This window comes from Trichechus manatus, unplaced genomic scaffold (genome assembly GCF_000243295.1).
Source record: "Trichechus manatus latirostris isolate Lorelei unplaced genomic scaffold, TriManLat1.0 scaffold00127, whole genome shotgun sequence".
Lineage (NCBI taxonomy): Eukaryota > Metazoa > Chordata > Mammalia > Sirenia > Trichechidae > Trichechus > Trichechus manatus.
The window spans coordinates 4,659,187-4,681,134 of NW_004444063.1; the positions used below are offsets into that span (position 1 = coordinate 4,659,187).

Here is a 21,948-nt window from a genome sequence, read left to right on the forward strand (position 1 = left end):
ATAAACCCTCTTTTCCCACCCACCAGGAATCCAGGGTCCTCCTCAGGGGCCCGCTCTTGCTGGATCAAGCTCAAGGGTGTGTGATTATTTAAATGGCCCAGGGAAAACCAAGTGCAGGAAGAATAACACCAGCTCATGAAACAGAAAGGGGCCTGAAGCCACCCTCTCCAGATGCTCTGTACAATGTCCTCTTTGACTTCTCAAGACTCAACATGACGATCAGATCCAAGACCCTCTGTCTCACTTAGGCTCTGGGTTTTTTTTTTGTTTTGGTGAAAATATACACAGCAAAATATTCATCAGTTTCTACACGTACAGTTCAATAACATTGGTTACATTTTTCATTGTGTCACTATTCTTGTTATCTCTACCCATATTGTTTCACCACCGAGACTGTACCACCTAAACTTCTCATCTTTGCTTTAGAGTCACTGTTGACAATTAGATCTCATATATGTAATTCTTTAAAAGAACACAATGCTCATGTTGAACATTCTTTACTAATTTAGCTAAGTTGTTTAGTTTAAATATGACTTCAGGGAATAATTTCAGTTCATGGTTTGAAGATTTTCTGAGTGATAGATTGAGGGTTGCTCCAGTCTCAATAGGTCCAGTAAGTCTGGATTCTATATGAATTTAAAATTCTGTTCCACATTTTCCCCCTTTTGATCAGGATTCATCTATTGATTCCTTGATCAAAACGTTCAGTAACGGTAGCTAGGCACTATCCAGTTCTTCTGGTCTCATGGCTAAGGAGGCAGTAGTTCATGGAAGCAGTTAGACCTGCAGTTCAGTTCCTTCTCTGATTCCTGGGTCTCCTTCTTCTGCTGCTCCAGGCAGATAGAGACCAGTTGTTGTATCTTGGATGGCTGCACTACTCACTGAACTAGTGAGTAGAACAGTAAATCTAAAAACAGCATTAGGCCAATTGACTGGACAGTCCCACAAGGCTCTGGGTTCTTTAGTTCAAATTTGCAAGAAAAGAACTGATTGGCTGGGTTTGGGCCAAGTGCCCATCCTCTGCTCAGTCAGTTGTGGGGGAGGGACTGAAGGGAATGGTGGTTATTACCTGGTATGGACCGCCTTCACCCCGTTCCTTCTCAGGGCTGTGGTGGGGAGTAGTCAGTAAGTCACAATTCTAGTAAAGTTGAGATTCCAACGGTAGAGCATCTGCTCCTAGCCCGTGTGCGCCAAGCCACCTGGTCTTGCCCTGCCTCTCTGAGGTCGTTTCCTCCCAAACTCTGCCTCACTTCACTGGGTTGGTGATTCAGCGTCTTTCCCTGCCCTCCCCTCCCCTCTCTGGGAGGGAACTGGGGCCTTTGTGTGAGCCGTGTCTACATTCTCTGGGCTGCCCTTTATGAGTTCTCTTCTTCAACACCCAACCACTTCTAACCCGAGTTGCCCGTTGCCACTTTTCCATTTAATCTGCTGCCTGCTCCGGTTGCCTACTCCTTCAGCTTGTACCACAGCTGGCTGTGAGCGAGTGTCCTGATTCTGTAGCCCGACCCTTCCGCCTTTGAGGACTTTGTTAGCCTAAGCAAATGGTGTGCAGACTCTTCATCCAGCGCGAATCCATTAATTCTCCAAGCCTGCTTCGGGTAGGCCTCCCCCAGGATACCGGGGAAACTCGGTAGTGAACAAGATGGGAAGCTTGAGTCATCATGCGTTTACAGCTTAGACAGGACAGCGATCGTTCACTCCACCACACACATGAACCGAGTGCTGCGGTGAGGGCCAGGCCGGGCTGCACGTGGATTCCCCGCGGTGCGCTCGACCGGCTGGCTGGAATCGCCGGATACCTCGGTGCGTGGTAATACCCAGCTGGGGACGTTCTTGCAAAACGCCAAGTTTTTTCACTTCTCGGAAAAGGGCTGCGAGCAGCTTTGCTACGGGGGAAAATCATTAATTTGCAGTGCAAATTCAGCGCACCGGGGAGTTCTCTCCGTGATCGCCCCGGCCAGCGCAAGTCTCTGCGAGCGCGTCGCCATGCGCTCGCGGGAGCCAGGCGCCTGAAACATTGTGTCGGCAGCGCAGAGGAGCAACAATCCCGGCTGCTACTCTGTATCCGCGCCACCTCCGGTTCCCAGTCCCGAAGCCCCGCCTAGAACTGTCTCCAGTGGCGACCCGTGGGCTTTGACGGGGGACCTGGGAGCCACCTCGCACACCCGGGCGGCCGCCACACGTGTCCCTGCGCACGCACATATCGTGCGCACGTCAGTCCCATCCCTCGCCGTCGACCCTTGCGCGGGCGCACGCAGGCACTCCGCCGCACACGCACACGCCCGCGGGCACACGCGGCCGCTCGAGGCCCTGAAGAGCCCAGGAGGGTAAGGGTACCTCTCGCGAACCGGAGGGGACCGGAGCAGGGCCCTGGGCGATGTCCGGGGCGGGACCTGGGCGGAGCTCAGGGGGCTGGGCGTGGAGGGCGGGGGCGGGTCCGCGCCGCCGCGGTCCGCGCCGCCCCGCCTTCGGCCTGCCGCTCGCTCGGTTCCTCTGCGCTGCAGCCCCCGCCGTAGCCGCCGCTGATCGCGCTGCCACCGCCTGTGAGGTAGGCGCAGCGGAAGGGCCGAGTCTGTGCCTGCGCCCCTTGCCGCGGGCCGGGCGCCTGGGTAGCTGAGAGGGAGGAGGTGGGAGGAGGAGCGGGCGAGGGGCCCAGGAGCCCAGCCCGAGGGAGGGAGCCGGAGTGGTCCGCTCGGGCCTGGCAGGTCAGCGGCGGGCGGAGCAGGCCGCGCGGGCGGGTGCCGAGTGGGCCCGGGCGGGGAGCAGGGAAATGGGCTCCAGAGGCGCCTGCGGCTGAGGATGAAACCCACCCGAACATGCGGGCGGAAGGGCATGGGCAGCCGTATGGAGCCCCGGCCAGCAGCGGGTCTAGGTGACCTTCCTCGGCGGCGCCCTCTGGCCCTCGATCGTGGCAGCACGGATCGGGCCGGGGCCAGCCTGCCGTCGCCCACGCTGCCTGGGCCAGACCCGCGGCCCTGTGCGGGCCACGCTGCAGCCGCGGGGATGAGCCACAGGTGACGACCGTGGCCCTGCGCCCCGCATGCCCTGTCCAGTCCACGCCCGAAGGAGCTGGCTCCCGGCACCACGCGCGTGCCAGCGCCTCCCCGGGCGGAACGGGCGGCCGAGAGTCGATTTAGGCCTCAGGGACTGGGCTCGGGTTTAGGCCTCCGAAGAGGAGGCTCTGTGGGGAGCGGTGTGGCCGCCGAGGCCTTTGAAGGAATTCCTCGTTCGAGCACTCATTCATTCACCAAATGCGGCTGTGCGTGCAGGGAACTAGGAGCTCAACTTTGAATTTGAGGCCTGCAACCTAAGTGACTTGTCCAAGGTCACGCAACTGGGAAGATACCAAGCCTCGGTTTTCTCATCTGTAAAATGGGAGCAGTTATACCTCTCCCTCTTGGGGATTTTGGGAAGAATAAAGTGAAATATTTAACTTCTAAAGCCTTCAGAACGTTACCTGGCTCCCAGAAGGCCTCGGTAAAAACCATGATACTTAACCAGCCTCAGGCTTTTGGGGAAGATCAAGGCCATCCCTCTCAGAAAGCTTTCCTCCACGTGGTGTTCTCCAAAGGGCTCAGTAAATGTAGCCCCTCCCGTTATTGTAAAGATTACGGGGGTATTATTAATAACCATTTGTGTGCCAAGCATTGACTAGCTTTGAGGATAATTCGCAAAAACTCCTGGAAGTTTGCAGATTGACATAGTCAAGCTGGGGCAGGAAGTTTGAATGCAGGGGCAGACCCGACTGCACCCCGTTGCCCCATCTTCTTGACCAGTCTCCCCTCTCCAGAGAGGATAGGGGAAATGGGCTCCTCCTTTGCCAAGAATTCTGCTGTTCCCCAGGCCAGGGCCGACTCCCCAGGGCCTGCCTTCTTTCTCTCCACTCCAGCTCTGGACTAACTGAGCTCCTGGAGGGTCAGGCTTCAACCTGATGCAGCCTTGTTCTTAGGGCCTGCAGTGGCACCTGGCACACAGTAGGTGCTGGAGAAGGATCTGTGGGGTAAGTGCACTGTCACTTTTTTCCCAAGAGTTGACTCACCCTTATTGACAGGATAGTTTCATTATTTAAGCGTCTGGCACATAGTAGGTGCTCAGGCACTCTTTTAAGTATTTGCAGAGTGATTGAATGGGCATATGTAGTGACTGCAGGCCCAGACCATAGTCCTAGGTCCTGGACATCCTTTTTTGAGGGACACACATTTCACTCACTTCCAGAAAATGGCCTTGTCTAGCAGAGTCTCAGATATTTAAAGATCTGCAGTGGTATGTGTGTACAGCCCTGGAGCAGTGAGAGGCAAAAATTACAGTGAAACCTGTGAGAGTCGGAACTGCCTTGTTTTTCCAGGTCTCAGAAGTTTTCTGCCTTTGAGAGGGTACAGTCTTACCACTTTTCTATTGCTCGTTTTAGTGGAAAGTATTTTGAGTTTTTCTTCTCTGATAGGTTTCTGCCTTACACAGGTTCCAGCTTTTGCAGGTTTTACTGTATTTCCTATTTTGAAATAACTGCTTTAAACACGTTGTCTTCATTCTTTAACTGTCCAAGTCCAGAAACTTGTTGAACTGGTGTTTCTGGGCTTGAGAGGAGGGTGACATGGGTGAATTGGGATTCTCCTGAAGGCCTTGGACTGGCGCCCCTCCCTCCCTGGTGGTGGGTGGGTGGGTTGATGGCTTCTGCTGGAGTTGCCCTGGATGAAGCCTGTGCCTGACCCCACAGGGAGAGGGAGCTGCTCTCAGTTGATTGCTTAGTTTTATCTCTGGAATTCTAGAATAGGGATTAGGGTGAGGAGCCATTTATAGACATATTTTACAGATCAGAAAGCTAGGGCTCAGGGACTCGGGGGGACCATATGGTGAGGACGTGCCTGTGGGCCTCTGGCCGTGCTGGACTTTAGGCAGATGTGGATGAAGAGCTCCAGGCTAGTGGTGATGAAGGCACTTACCCTTCATTCAGTACTGCAGAGGCACTAAAGTCCACTTTACCCTTGATGGAGTTTCCCATGGTGTAATGCGTCAAAATCGACCTGATGGCAGCTAACAATAGCAATGTCTTTGGTGGTAGTGACTGGGAGGGGAATGTCTGTGCTGAGAGCCTTCCATAGCTCCAACCTGCAGGCAGCCCTTTAGGGTACCCAAAGAGTCTGTGGTGCACGGCCTTTGGTTCCCCACAGAGTCCTGTGGTAGCCGCCAAGGAAAGGTGACCAGTGAGATACGGAGCCTGGCACAGTTGGGGGTGTGAGTAGGGGTGAGTGGGACTAAGCCCTTTACCCAGAACAGGGCTGGAAAGAGACCTGGAAAGCAGTCTGGGCTCACAACACAGCTCTAACATGAGCCATAGGGTCTAGTACAGGTCAAGTCACTTGTGCCTCACTTTCCCAGTATAAAAGTGTGATTGTCATCATCTTAGTAATTCTTTATTGAGGGCCTGATCAGCACCGTCCTGGGGGCTTGGCATGTGTTCTGTGACATTGAATCCACTGCCCTACAAGCCTTGGAAGAGAGGTACAATTGTCTCCATTTCATGGGTCAAGAGACTTGAGTACAGAGAGGTGTGGTAACTACCCCCAGGTCACGTAGCTCAGCAGAGGTAGAGTTGGGATTCAAAGACTGATCTGGCAGCTCCACTGCTGGTACTCTGATACTGCAGTTGACACTCCAGCAGGCCATTGCAAGGAGCTAATGGATGTGAGAGCCCTTTGGAAACTAGAAATTGCTGTTCAGATGTTATTCTTTCTCACTGGTTGGAGTGTGTGCATGGCTGGGCGTAGGCCACCCGGCAGTGGACAGCAGTCGGTAGAGTCACCTCTGTTTGTTGCAAGGACAGTGGTTGCTGGGTGTCTGTGGGGCAGAGGGTCAGTTTTTCCTGGGGGGAGGGAGGAGGCATTCTTCCAGGACCTGGCAGGACATTATAAACTAAACAATACCTCATTATGGTCAAGAAGGACTCTGGACCTTGCAGTTCAGGGTGACCTTTGGCCATCTGTACAGCAGCCATCATTATACTAAGAAATACATAAAATGAAAACCTGTAATAAAATACTAGCTATGATCATTGCAGCTTACTGTGTACCAGCCACTGTACTGAGTACTTTATATGAACACTCTGATTCAGTCCTCACAATGACGCTAGCCAGGTGCTCCTTTCCCATACTAGAGCCGGAGGAAAATGTGCAGAGAGGTTGTGACTTGCCCAAGGTCATGCAGCTAGAACGTAGTGGAGTAGGTGAACTCAGGTCTGCTTGACTCCCCAGTCTACCTGCCCAAGCACTGTGTATTTTAACCCTAATCTGGTTAAACTAGGCCGCGAGGCTCCAGGGAACTTGAGGTGTCTGAGGTTGGGTAAGAGCTCCGAGTGCATCTGGGACCCAGACCCAGGTGTGCTGCCCACAAGCCCAGGCCCTCTTCCCTTGATGGGTGGGTAGACAGGCTGCCCCCCGAGTCAGCTACATTCTCTTGAGTCTCCTGGAAGGCAGTGCTGGCAGTGTCCCATCTCACAGGGTGTTTTAAAATAGAAGCAACGCCTGGAAAGCCGGGCTGCCCGGTGTGAGCCTGTGGTGGGGGAGAAGTGCAGACAGCTGTATTGAGAGCACAGACCTGCTACCAGAGCACAGAGCCATGGGCTTTGCCAGTGTCCTGGAGCCTGGACCATGGACTGTCTGTCCCCCAGGGCTGCCTCCTTCTGCCTCGTGGGTGATGGGGAAGTACTGGGTAGGGTATGCGGAGGCTCCTGACTGCAGGGGTGATTGTGCTTGGAGGGAGGGGATTGGCTTTCAGAGATGTGCTTGTCTCTTGCTGGGAAGTTCCTTTTCCTGAGCCCTGGGTTTGGGGTGAGGGGGAGGTGCTTTTTTCTCTAATCCCTCGCTGGTTCTGCTACATGTTGGCCAAGTTCTGCCCTGGAAAACCACCTGTATGCCGCCTGTATGATGTTGGAGAAACACCAGAGCTAAAGGGTTTCCCACATTTCTCCCTTCCTGAGGGGAATCCTGGGATGATGATGATGATTGCTGTGTTGACCTGGGTCCTTCCAGGAATCATATGTACGCTCACATGGGGTAATCAAATAGAGTTTAATGAAGGGACCTTTTACCAAGGTGTGGGCAGGGTGTAAAGCACCCAGCAAGGGGTGTAGCACGGGTCTGTTAACACCCCTAGGCCTGCAGGTGGAGGGGTGGTTAGGGGAACCAGGAGAGAGCTGGAGCGAGTGAGGGGGCCTCCTAGCAGGAGCTGTGATCTTGCGTAGAGGAAAGTTGTCACTGCCCACCTGCGGCCCAGTGGGGAGGGAGCCTGGGGGATGAGTACCCTGACCTCACTCTCCCTTGTGCCCATCTTCTGCCAGGGCCTCCCAGTGGCCAAACCCAACTGGAAGCCCATTGATAAGTCCATAGTGATGAGCTCTTGGGGCACAGAGCAAGATAGGATTGGAGGAGAGTGTGTCTAGAGAGGCAGATAAAGAATATCCAGCTTGATTGTGACCACTCACCACATACCAGACACTCCTAAGTGCTCTACCTGTTTAGCTTAGTGCTTGCAACACCTCCATTAGAAAGGCATGATTTAGAGATGAGGAAAATGAGACTTAGAAGGTATAAGTGGCTTGCCCCAGGTTACACAGCTAAGAGCAAGGGCTAGCTAGAACTTTTGCCAGGCTCATAGCCCCTTCCAGTAATCACTGTGCCCTGCTGCCTGGGCATCTGGACAGATTGGGAATGTCGGTGCCAGGCAGCTCCTGGTCTCTGGGTCCCAGACCTGCTGCACGCTTGTTCCTGAGAGACTTTTCCTCCCAGCTGTTGACTGACTGAGCCCTGGTGCCACCCTGCTCCCTGTGTCAGCCATTGCAGTGGTTGTGGCTCTCTGCTCAGCCTGGATTCTTCTGAGGGGGCCTCTGCAGCAAAATGGCATAAGTCAAGCTGGGGATTCTGGTGGGTGCTTGGTGCAGAGCGCAAGCCCACTCTTGTCAGTGGCATCTGGGGGTTGTCCTGCCTATTAGGCAGTGAGAGGCTGAGAGGAAGGGTAGGAGGAGTATCTCTGCCTCTGTAACCTTTCGAACAAGCGCCCAAGGCGATTCCCATGCAGAGAATCAGAGGCCTGTGTCCTGTGCCTGCCTTCTGGGCCCGGGTGTTGAGTGGAGTGGGATGTGCCCTCCAGAGACCCTGCCTGGTGACCCTACAGTCTCAGTATAGTTTGAATCTGTTTTTGGAGCCAGTGTAGACACCGTCTAGAAAGCTTTTCCTTCTGACATATCTCCTGCAGCAGCCTGTTAGAATATGACTTGTTTCAGCAACTTGAGAGCGACACAAGACAATATCAGAAATAGTGATGGACTTTTTTTCCTGTTTTTAACTTTTAAAATTAATAATCATCAAGATTATATACACAATTAAAATGTTTAATTATGTCGTAGGTAGCTTTTTGATTGCCACATGGTAATTTCCTTTTTTCCCCCCATTCTGTGTTTTTATGGGGGCCAGTGGTGGTTCAGTGGTAGAATTCTCACCTTCCGTGTAGGAGACCTGGGTTCAGTTCCCGGCCAGCGCACCTCAAGTGCAGCGACCACCCGCCTGTCTGTGGAGGCTTGCGTGTTGCTATGATGTTGAACAGGTTTCAGTGGAACTTCCAGACAAAGGCGATCTACTTCTGAACATCAGCCAGTGAAAACCCTGTGGGTCACAGTGGACTGATATGGGGATGACACAGGAGCGGGCAGCGTTTTGTTCCATCGTGCATGGGACTGCTGTGAGTCAGGGGCCAACTTGAAAGCAGCCAACAACAACATCTGCTTAGTTTGCAAGTACCATGATTTTTATTCATTCATTTCCCTATTGATGGACATTTCGGTTGCTTCTGGGTGGTGTTGTAACAAACAGTGCTGCAGTGAACATCCTCATTAACACATCTTTGGGTGCTAGGTACTGCTGTGGGGTGAGTTCTTAGTAGTGGAGTTACTACTAGGGCTAGTGCATGCCCATTTAAACACTGCCCAGCAATTGCCCTCCAAAAAGGCTGTACCAGTTGCACTCCAGGTGAATGTGAGTGGCTGTTTTCCACACTGTCACCAACACTGGAGAGTATCATTTACATTTTTGCCAGTCTGCTGTTCTTGAACATAGATCTGTCAGTTGCTCTAGTGGCTCCCTGAGTCCCTTAGAATAAAATCCATGTTTGGTTTTGAAGTCAGAGGTGGCCAGTGCTCACTTCTGAAGGCACTCCGTCTCCTCAGCCTAAGTTCAGCTCTTCTTAGGCTGAGGTATGGGCAGGTGGGTGCTACCCCTAGTGGTGCTGCCGCTTCCCTGCAGAGGGAGCCCTGCTTCCTAGTCATACTGTAATTTACTTAGACCCTGTTGTTAGGTACTAAGTTTCTGCTACTTTTTTTTTTTTTTTGTATTATTAATAGCAGAAAAACTTGATGGTCATTGAATGCCTTCCATGTGCCAGGCCTTGGCATCTTTGTACATGTAGCGTTTTCCATATTTTGGATGAATTTATGCATGACAGGATCCAAGGTGCTTTGAGTTCAAGGGTGTGATTTGGGGGTATGTGTGTGTGTAGGAGGAGTCCTGGTGGCATAGTGGATAAGTGCTTGGCTGCTAACTGAAAGGTCAGTAGTTTGAACCTACCAGCCACTCTGTAGGAGAAAGATGTGGCAATCAGCTTCCGGAAAGATTACAGCCTTGGAAACCCTATGGGGCAGTTCTACTCTCTATGGCAATGGGTTTGGTTTTTTTGCTTTGTTTTGTTTTGGTGTGTGTTTTGGGGGGGAGAGGGGCGTGCTGTGACCAGAGCATCTGCTACCGCTGCGCAGCCAATGAGTCTCGGAGGATGTGTGCCCCCTTTCCCCAAGACGGAGGTTATGTAAGTGTTACGCAGACCCTGCTGGGTGGTACACTATCCCTCACCTCTGAGCCTCCAGTATGGGCAGGATTTTCATTCCTCAGCTGGAGAGGAGCTTGCATAATTTGTTCAAGGTCAGCCAGGGAAAGGTTGGGTGGGTAGGCTGACAGGCAGTGGAGGGGAACCAGGGACTCTTGTCTCCTGGTGTGACTTGCTGGTCTTTCTCAAAGTCATCAGTGGCTGCAGACAGGTCTGCTCAGTCCAGCTTTGTTCACCTTTCTGCTTCCCACTCATCTGTGGGAATAAGGCTCCCAAGCTGTGCCCTGAAGCCGTTGTTCAGGTGGGAAGCCCTCTGGCCACAGTCTTCCCTGGGCTCCTTCTGACTTCTGTCTGCCCAGGGCTGGCCACCCTGCCTGTGTCAGACTGCACCCTGCTTCATGCTTAGCCTCTAGAGGCCAGGTTTTGAAAGCACATGGAATGGGTGTTGCAGAGACAGCTGTGTGTTAATAAGTGCACACAGGGTGAGCAAGCTGGGGCAGATCCAGATGGGAGGAGGCACCATGGCAAAGGTTCAACTTCCAGGTCAGCGCCCACAGGGTGTTAGGTGAGAAAGCAGGATGCCCGATTCTCTTCCTCTTAGCCCTGGCTTGAGAAAATGCAAATGGAAATCCAAATGTTGGAAGGAAATTCACCAAAAGGCCCAGTGACTATGAGGATGGTGGGAGAAGCATTATAGTGATAGGATTGCTACACTAAAATTGCTTTTGAAGTGGGTGCTGAGAACTCTGTAAACATGGGCATTTTCTGGGGACAGTTTGTAGTTGTAAGAAAGCTGAGCTTCCCAGGGAGAGGCAGTGCTGTCCCAGGCCTTTTCTCAGTCCCACTGAGAAAATGCAGCAGGAGCTAGGAGGCAGGAGCTGCTGTGAGATAGGTGGGGAACAACGGTGTCATGGATTGAATTATGTCCCCCCAAAAAATGTGTGTATCAGTTTGGCTGGGCCATGATTCCCAGTATAGTGTGGTTGTCCTCCATTTTGTGATTGTAATTTTATGCTAAAGAGGATTAGGGTGGGATTGTAACACCTTTACTAAGGTCACATCCCTGATCCAATGTAATGGGAGTTTCCCTGGGATATGGTCTGCACCACCTTTTATCTTACAAGAGGTAAAAGGGAACGGAAGCCAGCAGAGAATGGGGGACCTCATACCACCAAGAAAGCAGTGCCTGGAGCAGAGCGTGTCTTTTGGACCCAAGGTCCCCACGTGGAGAAGCTTCTAGTCTGGGGGAAGATTGATGAGAAGGCCAACAGACAGGGAAAGCCTTCCCCTGGAGCTGATGCCCTGAATTTGGACTTTTAGCCTACTTTACTGTGAGAAATAAATTTCTCTTTGTTAAAGCCATACACTTGTGGGATTTCTATTACAGCAGCACTGGATGACTAAGACAAAGGGAGCAGGCCAAAGACCCTCCAAAAGCAGGAGAGGAAGCTACAACCAACTGCATAGCAATTGGGGGCCTTTAGTGAAGGAGTGAGCCAATCTTTTGCTCTTCTCAGTGGGTGGTACGTTAGGTTTGGGAGTGGACTTGACTCCAGTCAGCCAGTGGTTACTGTGTATCACCTGTGCCAGGTGCTTTGCTGAGGAGGACGCTTACCTGAGTGTGGAGGAAGCTTTCCTGAGGGCTCCAGAACAGGGGAGATCACACTTCATTGTCTGTGTTTAAGGAGACAGGAAGGTGATGCACAAATGAGAAAGTTAGCATTCAGAATGGCTAAAATGAAAAGTGTTGGCACTTAAGGATATGTTTTCATTAACTTGGAAGTTCACGTAAGTACAGCTGGTATAAAGTAAGTGAGATGTTGTGGGACCTTGTTGTTTGTGAAAAGGTTGCCCTTCCTTCAAGGAAGGGAGCCCTGGTTCCAAGGAGAGCCTGGCCTTATCCAGGGTTCTGCCTGCTCTTCTGTACTCAGCCATCCCAGCTCTTGTCCTGGGATGGTAATCTCCTTAGTGGCCATGTACTTTTAGGCTGACATTTGCTGCTGGTGGAGTGTTTTTTGATAGGTGGTTTGCTTGTTGGGTTTTGGGGATTAGTGGTGAGAGAGGGCATTAGGGGAACATTAAATGATGAATGTTCTGCCTTTTCCCTGAGGGAGGGACCAGTCCAGATGTGAAGGATGCTTGTGTCTGGGGAGGCTGATCCTGGGGTGTTTATTCTGTGGAGTCAGGCAGGGGAGGACAGCTGGGAAGGCCCTGGCCCCTGAGCTATGGGGAGGTCTTAGCTGACTCAGAGATATTGCCATTGGACTGCTCCTCCCCAGTTTGTGGTCAACCAGGTATAGGGCAACTCTGAAGAGAGGTGCTCAGTCTACTGATGCCTTGTTACTGTTGACAGGGATGGAGAATGTTCTGAGCCCTTTGAGGTGTTCTCCTGTGAGCCTCCTTAGGGGCTGCATTACTTCAGCCTTCTTCACTTCATCCAGGAGTGTTGTGTTGTCTTCTCCTGGAAGGGGGCCAGGCCCATCACTGGCTGTGGCATCTGCCATCAGATGGGGACATTTCTCAAGGACCTGGTGGGTGGTTTTCTGGTCTGCCCCTGGGGTGGGAGTGCCTGCAGGGCTTGTTCAGGGAGGAAGGAATGAATGGGGAGAGGAGAGCCCTTAGATCTGAAAGAGCCAATGGGGGTGCCTGAAGTGGATCATCCCCGTCTTCTCTGTGCCGTGACCCTAATGTGGGCAGTGAACTTTGTCTGGGTAGACAACAGGCAGAGCCGCCCACAGTGCCAGCCTGATCATGTGCAAGAAATAACAACAGCAGCAAAAATAGGACAGAGTAAACAGCTCGCTGGGCTCTCTTCCCCTGCTTCGAGACTTAAAGCAAGTTGGGACAGAATTAGCAAAACATCTGAAAAAAAGCGTATAGGATCTGGACCACAACTTTATGATTTAAGAATTATGGAAATTTATAGTTGTATCTTTTACAACCTACTCGTTTGTTGTGTAGGCTCCCTGTGACCTCTTTGAAGCTAAGGCCTTGGTCAGGAATGCAGTTTCCAATTCTGATATCGTTCCCGTGGGAAAGCTCGAGCCAGTTTGCAGTGGGCTCCTTTTATAAAGGGGCCCACACTCTCCAGGAACGTGCCCTGTGTGTGTGTGTATGTGTGTGTGTACATACATATATATGCAACTTAAGATGGAGTAGGTGAGATTCAATTTGGCAATTTAGGTATATTGTATTTTTAAAATTAATGGACTTATCCTCTGGTTAATTGAATTTCTGGCTACTTGAAGCTAATGATACTGTGGAGATGGAGAAGGTAGGGGAAATGGTGCTTTCTCTGACCCCCTCTCTGGATGGAGTACATACTGTGTGCTGTCCCAGATTGGAATTTTAGTCCTGTGTACACAGCACGTCAAAGCAGAGCTGCCCAGGTCCTTAGGGCAAGGACTATTTCAGTTATCTTTTTTCCTAAACACTAAGGTGGTTAATAAATGTTTGTTGATCGACTTAGTGATATGCAACAATCCCAAGCAGTACTTGGTTTTTAAAGCAAAATCATACTGAAGCTTAATAAATGTTTGCTTGAAATAAATTAAATTTTTTTTGAGAAATATGATTGCATTTTCCTTCTGTGTGAGGAGATTCCTAACTAGTTAGGTGTTACTGTGTCTTCTGTGAGGCATATGATACTCTAAAAATGGGTTTCCTTTCAAGGCAAAAATTCTGTGAAAAGTTGAGCCCATTTTGGCACATAGTAGCTACCCCTGAAATATTTGTTGAATAAATGAAATCTGAACCATATATGGAAAATACGTTACCATGAAAAGTTCTGATTTCTGTTCAGTGCATTTAATGTCTTAGTAGCTGACATTTTGTAAGACATTTGGCAAGAGTCCTGCAATTCAATAAAGTAGCTGGCTCATGGGAATGTGTCTTTGACAGTTAATTCATTCAGCAAATATTTACTGACTCCTACTATGTTCTGGACCCTGGGCTCAGTCCTGGGGATGCCAAGGAGAAGTGGTCTGAAGTCAGGCTGATTTGCTGTAAACAAAGACTTAGTGGGCACCAAGCTCTGACCACAAAAAGAAGCATGAGACAGCACAGGCTTCTCTGCCCACACCTGGGAGGAGAAGGTACCTGGCAATCTTAGTGCCAGGTGATTTTTATTGGCTGTTAACTCTATCTAATAATTTTTATGGATGGAAAACTAATTTCCACAATTACAAACGTATTTATTCTGGTGGTTCTCTTTTATTGTAACAGAAGATGGCTGTGCCCCCCACGTACGTGGACCTTGGCAAATCTGCTAGGGATGTCTTCACCAAAGGCTATGGTGAGTGCTGCAGGGAGGGACATTTCAGCTCACAGACTGGGCTGGCATGCTTGGGGGGATTCTACCTATAACAGCTGGGGAGACCTGCTTCAGTCACCTGCTTAGAACTTTCGTGTCAGGCAACAAAGACAAGCTTCTTGTGGCTAGTAAAGCACTTTTGGCTGTGCACCCAGTAGGGGCAGGCCTGTGAATTGTGCAGACAAGTGGACATTCTCGTTCTCTCCCCCATGTGTGGAGCAGCTCTGTGGGTGCAGCTGCAGAAAAGCGCGGCTTCTAAACTTAGCCCATCCTCAGGCACATGCCTGTGAGGCCCGGGAACTGTCTCTGCCAGCTGTCAGGCACCACCTTCGCCGACCCCACTGGGAGCGCAGGTGGAGCTTGTGCCCATTCTGTCTGCCGCTGTTCCATGGCAACTGAGCTCCACACACAGGCAGGCAGCCGCGGAGGCTGGGCGCCCTCAGCCCACGTCACCCGCACGTGCTGCCTTTGAAAAAGAAGCATTTTGAAACAGCCTTAAGGGAGGTGGAGATGCTGTTCTCAGGGTAGTTGTTTAATCTGTTAACAATCGTCTTTTTCTTTCTTTAGGATTTGGCTTAATAAAACTCGATTTGAAAACAAAATCTGAGAATGGACTGGTAAGTTGTCTGACATGCCTGGGGCGTGGACATTTATTGGAGGTCAACAAACAACAGAAAGGACTTTTTGTGGTAGTTTGTGGTTGTCACACTTGCGTGTCCTCTGTGGGGTAGGGTGGTCCAGCGGAACCATGCCAGTAGGCCCCCACCTCCAGCAGCTGATTAACTCATAGGAAAATGGGGGCAAGCCTCAGTTTTAGTTTTCCTGTATTTCTTATTTTAAAAATGATCTGTGTTCCATGCCACGTAATTATTTTAAAAAATTCTTTTTTTCTTTTTTTTGGTGAAAATATACACAGCAAAACCTACACCAATTCAATAATTTCTGCCTGCAAAATTTAGGGACACTGATTATATTCTTCAGGTTGTGCAGCCATTCTTGCTGTCCTTTTCCAAATTATTCTACCACCGTAAGAAAATAATAAAATCTTACTAGTCCCTTTCAGAGTGTGCATGCAGTAATTGTTGGAAGGAAGATGTTTTGAAGTTGAACAGTGCAGTGTCAGCTTTAGTTCAATGCTTTTTGCCTGTATGAGGCTAGAGGCAGGATGGGGGCTGGGGGTGCCTTCCTGTCCAGACAAAGGGTCATGGGGGAGGAAGGAAGCTGTCTCCAGATAGAGATTTCCCCATAAGATTCTTTAAGTTGCAGGTTCCATTACCCCCATCTGTACTTTACCTAACTGAAGCATAGAATTAGCTTTTGCCGATGCACATCTTGGGTTTCACCTCTTGCATAAAGGAAAGCGTAGTCCGTTTAGGGGTGGAGTGATGTGAAGTGAAGCACTGGCATGCAGACTATGACTTCCTTTCTCCTTTGAAGGAATTTACAAGCTCAGGCTCAGCCAACACTGAGACCACCAAGGTGACGGGCAGTCTGGAAACCAAGTACAGATGGAGCGAGTATGGGCTGACGTTTACGGAGAAATGGAACACTGACAACACACTAGGCACCGAGATTACCGTCGAAGACCAGGTAACGGTCATCTGTGAAAAGACACAGATTTATTAGTTCACATCTGCTGGCCTGCCTGTGACTAAAGCTACTGGCAAATTTCTTTTCTGTTCAGCTTGCACACGGACTGAAGCTGACCTTTGACTCATCCTTCTCACCTAACACTGGGTAAGAATTTCATCTGTTTTCTTGGCAAGGGCATTCTGTGATGTTACCTACAGTGGAAGCCCTTTGTGAGGGCAGATTTTGGCGATGAGGCTGACGTCACCAAAGAGGTGGCCTCCAAGGTCTGGAGATTCAAGGTCCCTGTTTTTGATTTGGTCTCTGGAGACATCCACATCCATCCACTAACAGACTCCTGTAATGAGCGCTGCTTGATTAATTCATGGATGGTAGTTTACTCAACAGATGTTTTCGAGTGCCTCCTGTGCTTGGCCCTGTGCCTACCTGGGGTTCTGAGGGTGCCCAGGCCATGATTGCTACCACCCCCCTCCCCAAGAAGCTTCCTTCTAATGGAGGGCTCATACCAGTGTTCACCTTGAAACAAGGTGCTGTGTTACCTGCTGATGTTCTCCTGGCCTCAGCTGTGGAGGCTGCAGAATTTCTGGCCCATAAATGCTCCATTTCATGTGATTGAGGCTGCTGGTGTGAAGTGGCCAAGGCCATAGGACAGTGAGTGGCTGACTGGTCGCTGTTGGCAGCCCCATATTTCAGACTTGGAGGGCTCTTGCCACATCTTCCTGCTTAAGGAAATTGAAACCCTGTGGTTTAACTCCAAGGTGGTTCTTCAGATGCGCTTTCTGCCTCAGGCCCCTTTGGCCACAGAATAAATGGCTGTTAGACACGCCAGGAGGTAAGATGATGTGTTGTCTGCCTCAGCTCCTGGAGGCTTTTCAAAATGGCTAGAAGGAATCATTCCCTCCTAGAACACACTTGTTTTTTTCCACTCAGAGTGGTGGGTCTCAAACCTTGGTGATGTTGTTTTGCACACTGATAACGGACCAAGGGCCTGAACTGAATTTCATCGTTTATCATTCCATATTACTTCCCTCTCTCCCTCCTTCCTTTTTTCTCTTCCAACAAATGTTTATTGAGGGGAGGGTCTACTGAGTCCAGGCCCTGGGCTGGGTGTGGAGCGACCATAAGGATCTGGGCAGACAAGGTTCCTGCCTTCTGGGAAGATAATGGTCTTTGCATACCTTGGTTACAGATGATCTGAATACCCTTGTCTAGGAGCTGAATTTACTCTTGTTCTCACCTCTGCAATAGTTTCTCCTGCCAGGAGCATTGCCTTCCTGCCTGTCCACTTCCCTCCCCACCCAGCATCCTGCCATGATGGAGAAGTTATCCAGAGAGACCCTCTGATAGGGCGAGGGACTGGAGGATAAGTGCGTATGCTTGAATTTGCTGCTAGGACTTTGCCTGTTGCCCTGAGATAGCACACTTTGTAAGGGTTTCCATTAACTTTGACAGGTTTGCAATTCGTAAGGGATTTCCATTAACTTTGGCAGGCAGGTTTGCAGAGGAGTCTCCAGGAATATACATAGAGGGAAAGTTTTTTTTTTTAATTAAATCTTATTTTGAAATAATTTTATACTTACAGAAATGTTGCAAAAGTAGTACATAGAGTTGCTTTATATCCTTTACCCAGCTGCTCCTAATGTTATAGTATCTTACATGACTAATATAATTATCAAGACCAGGAAATTAATGTTGCTTTAATACTATTATGGAGCCCTGGTGGCGAAGTGATTAAGAGCTTGGCTGCTAACCAAAAAAGGTTGGCAATTCGAACCCACCAGCTCCTCCTTGGAAACCCTATGGGGCAGTTCTACTCTGTCCTATAGGGGCTGTGAGTCGAAATTGACTTGACGGCAACAGGATAATACTATTAACTAATCTGTTGTCCCAGTGATGTCTTATTTCTGGCCCATAATCCTGTTCAGTCTCCTACATTGCATTTAGTTGTCAGGTTTCCTTTGCCTCCTCTAATCTGGGACATGTCCTCACTCTTTCATTGTCTTTCATGACTGTCTTAGTCATCTAGTGCTGCCATAACAGAAATATCACAAGTGGATGGCTTTAACAAACAGAAGTTTATTCTCTCACAGTCTAGGAGGCTAGAAGTCCGAATTCAGGGTGCCAGCTCCAGAGGAAGGCTTCCTCTCAGTGTCGGCTCTGGGGGAAGGTCTTTGTCATCAATATTATCCTGGTTGAGGAGCTTCTCAGTACAGGGACCCCAGATCCAAGGATGTGTTGTTCTCCTGGCTGTTGTTTCTTGGTGGTATGAGGTCCCCCTGTCTGATTGTTTCTCTCTTTTAAATCTCAAAAGAGATTGATTTGAAACACAGCCTAATCTTGTAGATTGAGTCCTGCCTCATTAACATAACTGCCACTAATCCCACCTCATTAGCATCATAGAGGTAGGATTTACAACCCATAGGAAAATCATATCAAATGACAGCATGGTGGACAATCACATAATACTGGAAATCATGGCCTAGCCAAGTTGACATATGTTTTTGTAATTCGATCCGCGACATTCCACTCTTTGGCCCCCAAAAATTCATGTCCTTGCCATGTGTAAAACACATTCATCCCATCATATCATAGCAAAAGTCTTAAATTAACTCCGAGTCCAAAATCCAAAAGTTCTTCTTCATATGTGAAATCTAGAATACAAGTTATCTGTTTCCAAAGTACAATGGTGGAACAGGTATAAGGTAGACATTTCCATTACAAATAGGAGAAATTGGAGGGAAAGAAGAGATAACAGGCACCAAGCAAGTCAGCAGAACACATTACATTAGTCCTCAAGGCTTGAAAATAATCCTCTTTTCTGAGACCATTTACACAATGGCCCTGTCCTCCAGACTGTAGGTATTGGCCATACTCTCTGGATTCTGAGTGGAGGCCCCTCGGCCCTGGGCTTCAGTTCTGTCTTCCAGGCTTATTGGAAAGGCAACTCTGCTCCCTTGAATTTGGGTGGCCCCATTCTCCTAGTCCATCTGAGTGGCGACTCCACCCTTTGAGACCCCAGAGGTCGTGGCCCTACTCTTTGAGACTGAGGCAGTTCTGCTTCCCGTGTTCCTTGTCTCTTTGGCCTCTGCTTCCTGGTTCCTTTACGTCTCGGCCCCTCGGGCCTCGCCGTGCTTGTCTGCCCTGCTGGGGCAAGTGTTCCAAAGCTCTTTAGCTCTACTGATAAGTGCCTCGAAGCACCCTACTCCGTCAGTAGACTTCAACCAGAAGGCACTCAGCTCTCTTGCTCCACTGATAAGTGCTTGGAGGCACCCCACTCTGCCAGGAAGCCTCCTGAGCCAAGACACTCAGCTGTTTGACTCTGTGGGTTGGCTGCAGCGCTGTCTCTCCCTGGTCTCCTGGTTCTGCTGCTGCTTCTGCCATCTGTGCCATTCTCCAGTGTGACAGCTCTCCTCTTCTTCTGAGTCCTCACCAGAATTGTCTTTGATGTCCATAATTCCACCAACATTCTCTTCAAGACCATCTAGGCGCTTACTATTAGGCACTTTAAAACTCTTCCAGCCTCTATCCATTCACAGTTTCAAAACCACTTCCACATTTTAGGTATCTGTTAGAGCAGCACCCTACTTTTGGTAGCAAATGCTGTCTTAGTCATCTACTGCTGCTATAACAGAAATACTGCAAGTGGATGGTTTTAACAAAGAGAAATTTAGTCTCTTAAAGTCTAGGAGGCTAGAAGTCTGAATTCAGGGTGCCAGCTTCAGGGGAAGGCTTTCTGTCTCTGTCGGGTCTAGGGGAAGGTCCTTGTCATCAATCTTCCCTGGTCAAGGAGCTTCTCAGTGCAGGGACCCTGGATCCAAGGATGTGTTTTATCCTGGCTCTTGTTTCTTGGTGGTATGAAGTCCCTCAGTCTCTGCTTGCTTCTCTTCTTTATATCTCAGAAGAGATTGATTTAAAACACAACCTAGTCTTGTAGATTGAGTCCTGCCTCATTAACATAACTGTCACTAATCCCACCTCATTAACATCATAGAGATAGGATTTACAATACATAGGAAAATCACATTAGATGACAAAATGGTAGTCAATCACATAATACTGGGACTCATGGCCTAGCCAAGCAGACACATTTTTGGGGAACACAGTTCAATCTATGACAATGACCTTGACATTTTTGAAGAATATTGGCCAATTTGGATTTGTCTGGTGTTTCCTCATGGTTAAATTCAGGTTGTGCATTCGTGGCAACAGTGATGTTGTGCTGCATCCTTCTTGGTGCAGAATATTGGGAGGTGTATGTTAACATGCCTCATTACTGGTGATATTAACTTTGCTTGGTTAAGGTGGTATCTGCCAGGTTTCTCCACTGTAGAGCGAGTGTTTATCTCTTTATAATTAACAAGTATTTTGTGGGGAGATACTTTGATACTATGCCAGTATTCTGTTTATCATCATACTTTGGCTCACATCCATTGATGATTTTTGCCTGCAACAATTACGTTTGGCAAATGGTGATTTTCTGTTCCCAACATTCCTTCTACATTTATTTGTTGGTGTTTTACTGTAAGAAAAAGCTGTCTCTTCTCCCCCATTTATTTATTTAATCAATTATTTATGTCAGCATGGATTTATAGACATTTATTCTACAGGTTATAATCCAGTATTACCATTATTTCTTTTGTTGCTTAAATTGCCCTAGATATGGCCACTGGGAGTTTCCTTCAAGTTGATATCCTGTGTGCTTTTGACAAGCCCTCATTGTTTTTTGAACACTTTATTTCTGGTTTGAGAAGATGTACCAGGCTCATCTATACTTGCCTTTCCCAGTCTTGCTATCAGCCATTTCTCCAAGGAAGCCTGGTTCTTTTTATTGGAGAATGGTGTTTAGAAACCAAGATTGTGGGTGCTAGGTGCACACATTGCTACTGGGTATTTGAGAAAAGTTTTGTGACTCTTGAGGGAGACTGGAAATGAAAGCTGGCTTTCCAAGTGACTTCCAGCGTAGCCTGGGAAAGCATCCCGGCTCCAGAGTGAGCTGAGCGTAGACCATACCTGGATGAGGCTGCAGACGTCATCTTGAGACTAGCTCCCACTCTGAGTGTCTCACTACAGATAATGCTAGCTTGTTAACCGCGGATCAGTCATACCTCTCTTGGGAGCTTGTCAAATTAGCACCACTGTTAACGTAGCTTAAATAAAATCCCAGTACTCTCTTTAAGAGGACTTTCTCTAAAGATGTGGTGTGCTGCATTAGAAAGAGCAGAAACCTGGGGAGAAACCTGATCCACTGCCCCAGCACTGCCCCAGGCTCTTGGCAACCATGGGCCCCCGGCCAGAATCGAGTGAGACAATGTGTGGAGGTGCCATGTAAACCATCAGGTGTGGCTGGTGCATGCTACCAGTCATAGGCCCTGCCACTGGGGCTTGTCAAACCTTGTGGTCAACAGAAGCTTTTTATCTGCCTGATTTGTACATTTCTTGGTCTGCCCTCTCTTTTCTAAATGTCTGCCTATGAACAGCTGTCTCACCATCACCCCACCCAGATTGGTGCCAGTCGGACACTTGGCCAAAACCCAGATTCCTTTCCCCAAAGAGCAAGCAGATCAAGATAGGTTCATGTGGAGTTTTTCTTACCAGAGAGAATTTGTTTGGATGCTTCTCCTTCTCTTCTAAGATTGCCAAAATGCGCAGAAGTAACTTGAATGAAATTGAGGCCCCAAAGTGCAAAGTTTCTTTGTAACTTGGGAAGGGTGTTAGCTTTATTTTCAACTGTGACTTCCAAAAGCCTTGTCTTATTGAGGACATGAAGGGTATAATCGTGAAGTTTTGGTTTTTTATTTTGGAAAATTTCAAACTTATAAAAGTATGCAGAGAAGTGATGGGTGATGGGAAGATGTCATATGACATCTTCCCGTCACCCGGCTTTAAAATTATCAGCCCACAGCAATCTGGTTTTATTTATACATCTATACTCTTCCCCTACCCCTACCCCATATTATTTTTAGGTAAATAACAGCACATAATTTCACCTGTAAACCTTTTAGCATGTCTTTAAATGGTAAGATTCCTTTTTAAAAAAGCATAACCACAGTATCATCACATTGAAAAAAAATTAATAATAACTCTTAATATTGTCAGATCTCTAGTCTGTTCAAATTTTGATTGTTTCATGGGTTTTCTTACAGAATCAAAAATTGTCCATACTTTGCAGTTGGTCCGTAGGT

General features: G+C 48.8%; 1 protein-coding gene across 3 annotated transcripts in view; it reads left to right on the forward strand.

Annotated features, from left to right (window-relative positions):
- The first annotated feature begins 2,307 nt into the window (after window positions 1–2,307).
- The window catches only part of VDAC1 (voltage dependent anion channel 1), a 31,795-nt gene continuing 12,154 nt past the window's right edge, over window positions 2,308–21,948 (forward strand). The window contains exons 1-5 of one of the 3 annotated variants that reach the window (XM_023738991.1): window positions 2,308–2,327; window positions 14,089–14,158; window positions 14,744–14,793; window positions 15,614–15,766; window positions 15,861–15,913. In XM_023738991.1, coding sequence (XP_023594759.1) covers window positions 14,092–14,158; window positions 14,744–14,793; window positions 15,614–15,766; window positions 15,861–15,913 — 323 coding nt within the window. In that variant the 5' untranslated portion in view covers window positions 2,308–2,327; window positions 14,089–14,091. Of the gene's footprint in view, window positions 2,328–2,475; window positions 2,549–3,934; window positions 4,001–14,088; window positions 14,159–14,743; window positions 14,794–15,613; window positions 15,767–15,860; window positions 15,914–21,948 lie in introns of those variants that run through there. The other 2 variants (XM_004384721.2, XM_023738990.1) reach the window with 2 other exon arrangements.